General features: G+C 37.5%; 1 protein-coding gene across 1 annotated transcript in view; it reads right to left on the minus strand.

Annotated features, from left to right (window-relative positions):
• Positions 1 to 1,841: 1,841 nt before the first annotated feature.
• LOC139152147 (adenosine deaminase 2-like) overlaps positions 1,842 to 8,759 on the minus strand; it is an 8,622-nt gene continuing 1,704 nt past the window's right edge. Inside the window, exons 2-8 of the mRNA XM_070725254.1 lie at positions 8,519 to 8,738; positions 6,230 to 6,440; positions 5,653 to 5,780; positions 5,229 to 5,428; positions 4,772 to 4,929; positions 4,221 to 4,423; positions 1,842 to 2,550 (exon numbers count right to left, since the gene is read on the minus strand). Of these exons, the coding sequence (XP_070581355.1) occupies positions 2,298 to 2,550; positions 4,221 to 4,423; positions 4,772 to 4,929; positions 5,229 to 5,428; positions 5,653 to 5,780; positions 6,230 to 6,440; positions 8,519 to 8,738 (1,373 nt within the window). The 3' untranslated portion in view covers positions 1,842 to 2,297. The remainder of the gene's footprint in view (positions 2,551 to 4,220; positions 4,424 to 4,771; positions 4,930 to 5,228; positions 5,429 to 5,652; positions 5,781 to 6,229; positions 6,441 to 8,518; positions 8,739 to 8,759) is intronic.

Consider the following 8,759-nt stretch of genomic DNA (forward strand, 5'->3'; position numbering starts at 1 on the left):
GCAGGGCTGTGGTGAGCGGGGCGGTTAGCTGTAGCGGAACACACAGCATCGTACGCAGGGCTAGTTGACCCCCAAGTGAAAATGTGTTCGCGATCAAATCTTCCTATATTTTTTTCAGAATTTTCAACAAAATCATTGCTTCTTACATCTTTTGTAAAATATAAAATACTAAAATAAAACTGCGATGTGCCATGTCTCCAGATTTCTAAAATATCGTTCGTTGACCGTTCGACGCAAACTTGTGACGCAGTTGAAATTCAATACTGACCGCCAAATAATCTAATGAGACGAGATCAGTCTATACATCCTCCAAATTATCCAACCATTCGCATTGGAGTTCAGCTCGCTTAGAGTATCATAACATTTTCGGCCTTCTTTTAGATCGACCCTAATATCTCCCATTTAGGAAATAAATACACAAGCTACTGACTCGACAAAACTTCGTGCACCATCCAAGACCAAACGCACTACAAATCTGTCTTGACGTCATCATCTCCTTACATGGTAATCAGCATACCGTATTTTTTAGCAAAGGGGACACAGATACGTCGGAGTATTCAGTTTCAAAACGTATTACATTGTGTGATGTTGTCAAAAAAAAGTCATGTTACTGCAGTGGTATAAATTACAAAACACAAAAGTTCAAATCAGTTTATTTTGGACTGGCTTTACCCAACATTTCATATTGTTTCTTATGCCAGATTTGACCACGTGCTTACTGGCGACCCCTTTTCATGCAAATTTTGTGTCAAATGATGTGTTCCCCTGGAAAAACAAACGTACGATTTCTAAATGAAGGAGGCGAAATTTGCCCTCAAGACTCGAAACCACCCCTTTATGGGGTGTACCTAGCTATTTTTAACGAGCTTCTCGAATCTGCAGCTCTATTTCGAAATGATGGTCTGGTTTTCTCAGCTCAAGGATAAGTGTTCTCCATCGCTGTGGGCATTACTATTCTCAACCGGGGGTACAGTTTCCAGTCGTAATGTTTTTCATTGTGTCCGGGATATAAAACCTTTCCTTTTCAAACTTTCTCTTTGATTAACACTAATCCACATCTTGTCAGTGATTAAACATGTTTCAAGTTTAAATGTTAAATTCTGGTCTCGAGCCCTCCTGTTCGACCAAACCGAAATTACCCCTCCCACTTTGGCTCGTCCAGTGGGTGTAGCAAGGGTCGTGCCATCGCCTAGTAAACGGAGGGTGCATTAATTGTTGCATTTCGATGCACATTTTGATTATATTCAGAAGATTTTGTGGCAAAAACTCAGATAGAGAAGCATTTATATTCACATCTCACTTATTCAAGACTGGCTGAGAGCAGCACTTCCATTCAGTTAACATCATTACGCCATTTATTATGCCAAGAAAGATGAAGCCAATACATTTTGCCCTCCCTGGTCTCAGCCAGAAATGGTTATACCTTACAGTTTTTTCCCACGGAATGAAAACAAATGTACTTGGGCTGAGGCCCAAGTACAACAATGCAGTTTACACATGTATGGGCTGAATTGACAATCTGAATACATATCTAAACATGCTTAGGGGAGTAGAACAAGAAACAGTAGTTGACATTCAAACACAAAAAACACTGAATAATCATTAAACCTTGTAGCTACTGGCCCATGAATGATAAACTAATTTTAACATTTTATAATATAAAATATCTTGTGTACATGATTTCCTTGAAGGCGTTCAAGGGTTTCATAGGAATATGATTGCCAAAATATTCGGCACACAGTTTATGAAATTATAAAGCCATAGAGTCATTAGCGCTCTTGTGAAGGTATTTATTGATTGTTTTTAAAATATATTTGACTGTCTTTTTGTCTTGTAAGAAATCTTTTGTTTTATGAAAATCATACCAGTGAGTATTTTGTATAAAACAAACGAAAGATACCCACTAGTGTGATATGGTACACGATAGAACTAATGTATGTTTGTATGTGCGCCGGAGAGAGAGAGAGAGAGAGAGAGAGAGAGAGAGAGAGAGAGAGAGAGAGAGAGAGAGAGAGAGAGAGAGAGAGAGAGAGAGAGAGAGAGAGAGAGAGAGAGAGAGAGAGAGAGAGAGAGAGAACCCTGAAGAATATACACTTTTTACCATGATTATCAGCAGTTAAACTTATATTCCTTTTTACTATTATGTTTTCCTAAAAAACTGCAAATTTTAGTACACGATGAAAAAGAACTTTGCGAGGCTACGAACAACTTGTCAAGTTCATGAATTACAGTTTGACTGGTACGGGTGGAGTTTTTGACTGAGCAAGCTTCAAAAGTTCTATAACAATGGTCCGTTCTCAGCATGCAATCATCATCACAAGTAGTGTGAATACGGTAAACAGTCGGACAATATTGACGTCATTGATTTGCATCGAAGCGCCGCCAGTTGTTACGGGCTGGATAGGTGGCGTAGTTGGTCCAGGCGTCGGTACATATCGTTCCCAGTCAGTGATGTTGTACATGTCTAACACTTTGTCTAGGAATATTTGCCATTTTTCAGCCCACAGGTCCATGCACTGTTGTTCTTCGCTGCCGGCGAGCGCGCTATACCTGAAATATTTGCAATTTTAATGACATTATACCACCATGAAAACACGATATTCTTAGTGAATTTCTATGGGAGGCGATATCAAGAAGAATGAAGAAAGTGCTATTATATGAAATTGTCAAAGAGTAAGATCTTAAGGCTGAAAGATATATGGGATTATAAAAGAAATGACTGACTTAAACAATGGGAAATAATTGCAAAAAGTAGGGGAGGTACAAATAGACATATGCAAGAGGAAAGACTGAGTATGAATTACTCCTCAATTCAATTACGGATTCCTGAAAATTAATAATCAGTTCAAACATTCAATATGGAGAAAGCTGTGATATTCTAGACTAAGAGAACTATGGTCTTACAAAGAGTGATGTCAAAACCGAGTCACTTTATTGGAAATTAGTTGATAAGAAATGGCATGAAGTCAAAGGTCAAATTAATCAAAATGGGCCGAGAATCTCAGTCTCACTGACAACTATAAAGCCCCTTTATCAGTCCTAACAGGATTTGTAAGCAATTCAGTAAATGATTAAATTGGAAGATATTTTACAGAGGCCTAATCACATGAAGCGTGGCAAAACTTTAAGCAAATTTAAGTGATGGGAAATGCCGTATTTGTGGCAAAGAAGAAACAACGGAGCACATCTTATTTGAGTGTAAATATGTAAAAGAAATCCGGCAGAAATTTATTTTTTTCTTTGTCAGAAAACATAGTTTTTATAACAATACCAATAGTAAAATATTAGCAATTGAGGGATACGAAATGATAATAATGCTACATCAGACATTATATACTCTATCATTTCCTTTGTAAAATACACAGTTTGGAATATTTTTGAATATTAGCAATTCAGCTAGTCTTGATGGCATTAAAGTAACCCTGCAATCCTATGTCATGCATTAAATGTTATCTTTCTTCATCGTTGAATACATTGTATTTCACTTATAGGATTATAAATCTACTTTCAAGCCTTTGAGACTTGAAGGAGAAAGATGTGCCTTGAACGCAGTTCTATTTAGATCTGCTTTTATTGATTTTTTCTTTCTCTTCTTTCCAGTTAAATGACTAATTTTTTTCAGACAAGTTGCTTTGTAATTTTGTTTGTTCGTTCGTCACATTCACAGTTATGTATACGTAGGTTTGTTTTATTTTCACTTTATTGGAATAAATTTCTCTATTAAAAAAATTGCAACCACATGGTCACATGAGTAGGGACTGCTTGAATTGCCCGTCGAAGTGTCTGTCTGTCCGCAGTGATGTGATCATGTGTCATCATTAAAATGACGCAGTGAAATTAATCTACGGCAATTTAAACTTAAATACATCTTTTCAGTTTGAATGGAACTTTGTGAAGGTGAAGTGCGGGGGAAAGTAGTGAAAACAAACCTCCAGCCACTATTTGAATTTTTCTCTCCCGTTACTGCTCCTCCGCGTCACAAAATTTTGCCCTGGCTCCCCAAGGAGGTATCCCCTCTAACAATTGAATCCTCGCACTTTGAACAAAATAATATAGATTCTCCGTCCCCTCATGTTCAAACAATCCCCGTCCGTCGCTGGTACGAGACAACTGTCTTCCCGTCCGGGCTGAGGAACGGCTTCGCGACAAGATTTGGTGGCTGCCCTTGACAGGTATGCATTGTATGTTAAATATACATCAACTTATAGCGTAATGGTTACCTGATAGAGTCCACTGTCAGTTGTTTCAAAAGTCTCAAATCTGATCTTGCACTAGCGACGCCCATGAATACTTCGTAGTAATCATGTGATATTGGGCTGGCTCCCCAAACAACAGGGTCATCAGAACTGATTACTACCGGATATCCTTCCGCAATAAAATAGGCTGCAGGCATGTTCCGAATATCATCAAAATGTTTCATTACCTTATAGATAAACAAAAGCTGCATTGAAATATGCTACACAAATGTTTAAGGCCACAGACAGACAGAAAGATAGGCAGAAAGACATTAAAACATACATATTTCAAGATATTTTCCTTTTCCTGTACAAATCTTTATATCAATAGTGTATGCACGTGGTTTTGTTTTTACTGTGTGTGGTCTATCCTAATTCCGGGTTTCGCATATAGCGCCACCTACGGTATGTTTAGTTTCAACATCCCAAAAAGTAAAAAGAAAGAAGGTACGTATGTATATAACTTGCGATATGTAGACTGAAGTGAGAAGGAAAATGTTAACCTTGTCAAAAACACAATATAGAAGAAAACTAACCTGTGAGGAGATGGGATTAACCTCAATAGGAATGTTTCTGTCCTTGATTTTTTTCAAAACCGATGGATGTTTGATTGCCGCGTTAGCATGTCCCAATCTCGAGGAGTTCAGCATCAAAGCGTCGATAAGATTTTCGTCTGTCTCGACTCCTTGCCAATCTATATGGGAAGAGAGGTCAAAGGTTACATTTCCGAGTGCTTGTTTCTTTGGAAGTTAAAACATACTGACGTCGACAAGAGACGTGCCTCTGGCTATACGTACATAGTTGTTTGTCAATATAAGTGACAGAAGTTATATAGCGGCTTATATATCAAATGACAACAGCATCGGGTAAAGTGTAAACTGTCAGGTATATCAGTTCGCTTCAGAAATATACAAAATATAATAAAGGGGACTTTAAAGCCGCAGTAGAGAGAGAGAGAGAGAGAGAGAGAGAGAGAGAGAGAGAGATAAGTACTTGTCTCTCCCGCATGGAAATAGTAGGGCAACTCTTCTCCTCGATCAGAGGGTATCAACAATTCGTCTAAGTAAAACACTAGAGGGCGACCAGCATCCTCTTGGGCGACGAGATCAAAACCGACCATGAAGTGAGGGTATTTTTGCCTGAGTTGTATCGCTGTGTTCACAACGGATTCTATGGTGGGTTTGTCCAATATTCTGTGGGTCAAATTCAGGGAGAAAGTGTGATCTTCGTTTTGATAATGCAACAGATGATTACCACCACCACCACCACCACCATCATCATCACCACCATCATCATCATCATCATCATCAGTAGCAGCAGCAGCAGCATTTTCATCGCTAATATTGCCGTTTTTACAATATCGTCGCAATTATGAATCTTATTAACTTGACGGACAGGTCAATAGCTGTAGCATTACCTTAACGACGTGAAGATGATCTTTGACCCCATGGAATCTTGATATGTCTCAAGAAAGTCTCTGTTTGCGTCTTCATATCGTTGCAGTGTGTACTCAGAGTCGTGCCTAGTGCCATTGAGTTCATAGATCTGAATCAATATTTAAAAAAAATATTAGACATTTTTTCAACGATGACTGCGCACTGTAGTTTATCATCGAAAATGACTCGAACTCTGACAGGACATAACTGCAACGTAAAAAGGGATAAAATAGAGAAAATATACTCATGTAGTACGTTTGTGTGTTCTCTCGTATTATGAAAAAGTTTACGACGTGTATATACCAGATAATTAGAGTTTGGTGGAAATGTCTTTATAGTAAAAACAAATTTAACCTTTACACATCCTAAAGTGATTCCAACAAATGTCCTGATCAAGTTGATGTGTAATGTTTATATTATAACGCCCTCACACACAAACACAAACATACAAACACAAACACACACACACCCATCCATCCATCCAAGTCATCACTCACGGACTCATTTGTTTCTTAGCTTTTTATGGATTCGTTTACACATGCGCAATGATGTACATACTGGTTGTAAAAGAGCCCTGACTTCCATGAACTGCACTCCGTCGTCGTTAAATTCTTTGAGGCCCTGACGATAATAATCTTCAAAGACGTCAGCATAGAACACTAAACCATCCACCGTTGCAAAATAATCGTTGAAGTACGTCCATACTTCGTGCTGAGTACGGTATTTGGTGTGTGGTTCGTCGACTACTAATGATATAGTATCATATAACCTAGACAGACAGACAGACAGACAGACAGATAGATACAGAGAGATAAGCCGTGATAGGTAGAGTGTGAGTCAGACACAGACACAGATACGGAAACAGATAAAGGAAAAAAGTGTGACAAAGAAACGGAAGATTGGGTCTTATCTTATGTATGGAGCTTGTTAGTCTGCTATGGTCTATGTTCGAATAAATCGAAAAGGTAGATCTAATATCAAACTCATTCTTCTTGCGCCCTGTTTTACCGCCAGTTATTTATTTACTTGATGTTTCAAAATAACTGCAAATTTGGTTGAAAATCAAACAACCCTTGCCATGCCAAAAATGATCTCATTCTAAATGCAGGGGCAGCAAAAGAAGCTCTTCGTCGAACCAGATACGAACTGAAAATGCTCACGTGTTTCAGTATATACTGCTGTTGTCAGTGATTTCAACTTTTTGCCACATGTTTGCAACTTCATGAAAGTGTTATGATCAACATCGTGAACAAAATTCTCCACAGATTATTTCAAGGTCATTAACTATATAAATATGTAATTAGCTGAAATAAAAATACTAAATTTCTTTGACTGCTGTCACGGTATTACCACTTTATATAGCAAGTGTAATTGCCGTTGGTCAAATCCTTCAAGCTATATATACAAAACTGTGAAGGTCCTTAGATATACAAATTATAAATTAGCTTATGAAAATGCAAACTATCTTTCACTCATACGACATAATTGTCGAGCAATAAATCAAGCAAGTTTCATATTTTTCAGGGTCCTTCTAGTCTTATGTCCCTAATTGGGAAAGTTAGTTGAATATGCACATTACAAGTTTTTTCAACTTTGGCCATGTCAATCCAGATAAGTCCCTAATAAGAAAAGTTCGTTAAATATGCAGATTAGTAGTAATTTTATCTACAACTGCTAAAACAACTTTATGATTGTTATATTAGTGTATTTCATATATGCACAGTTTCGTCCACATTGATGCTGCCAATCCAGATATATATCCCTTATTTGGAAGGTTCGTTAAATATGCAAACTAGGAATTGGCTGAAATAAAAATGCTTCAAATGACTTTCAATATTTTTTAACCAAAGTCCCTCCACACACGGAGGGACTGTATTTTAACCTAATAACTTCAATGTACATAGTTTGTTTCGCCAACTTTGATCAAATTAATCAAGGTATATATCCCTAAATAGGAAAGTTCATCAAATATGCAAATTAGGAGTTATCTGAAGTAAAAATGCTTAATGACTTTGAATAATGATGTTGTATCATAGTGTGTTCCATGTACACAGCAAGTTTCGTCTACTTTGGTCAAGTCAATCCAGGTATATCCCTAAATAGGAAAGTTCATTAAATATGCAAATTCGGAAGGGCTGAAGTAAAAATGCTTAGTGACTTTCAATAATGTTGTATCATAGTATCTTCCATGTACATAGCAACTTTCGTCAACTTTCGTGAAGGCAATGAAGATATATAACCCTAACTAGGAAAGTTCATTAAATAAGCAAATTAGGAATTGGCTGAAGTAAAAATGCTTAATGGCTTTCAGGTATTTTAAATCATAGTATCTTCAATATACATACAGAGTTTCGTCAATTTTGATTGAGTCAATCTAAATGTATATCCCTAATTAGGAAAGTTTATCAAATATGCAAGTTAGCAATTAACTTTCATGTCACAACTTTACGTCTTTCATGGCGGATAAATCCTTGTGTGATCAACATTTGTAGCAAATCTCATCAAATTCTGTGCGGCCGTTGTCATTGTATGTCTGTTTCTTTCTGAAATCATTAATTATGCAAATGAGCGTGACATATGCAAGACACCAACCAAAACCTAATTAAATTGATTTACCTTCATACTGTCATAATTGTAAGTGCTGAAAAGAAAATGACGATGTCTTTCATTCAGTGAAGAAAACCACGATGTTTGGTAATTATCTCCATCAAAAGGTTCTATGGATAACAAGGCACATCATTGTGCCATTGTTAGATGCCCCATCTCTAAGTCAAGAAAGATTTTTTTCGTTTGAAAAACCAAGGAGAGTAATCATTTTAGACTACATGAAGGATTCATTTTTCTTACATCTTATCGAATTCATCAACATTTCCAGATGTTTCCCGTTCTGTCGCTACAAGCTTCCACTCACAGGTGCTGTTGTCGGTCGGCTGGTCCTCAGCAAATTGGAAAAGCAGCGTTCCTCGATCACGCGTGGAACACATGTAACAATATGGCCGATAGGTGGCGTTCTTGATCAGCCAGTTGATGTTGGCGATTGCGGTGTCGTGGATGTGTAATACCGCACCTATAGAGAGAAAAGCGTCTT

Source organism: Ptychodera flava, chromosome 2 (genome assembly GCF_041260155.1).
Source record: "Ptychodera flava strain L36383 chromosome 2, AS_Pfla_20210202, whole genome shotgun sequence".
In the NCBI taxonomy this organism is placed as follows: Eukaryota; Metazoa; Hemichordata; class Enteropneusta; family Ptychoderidae; genus Ptychodera; species Ptychodera flava.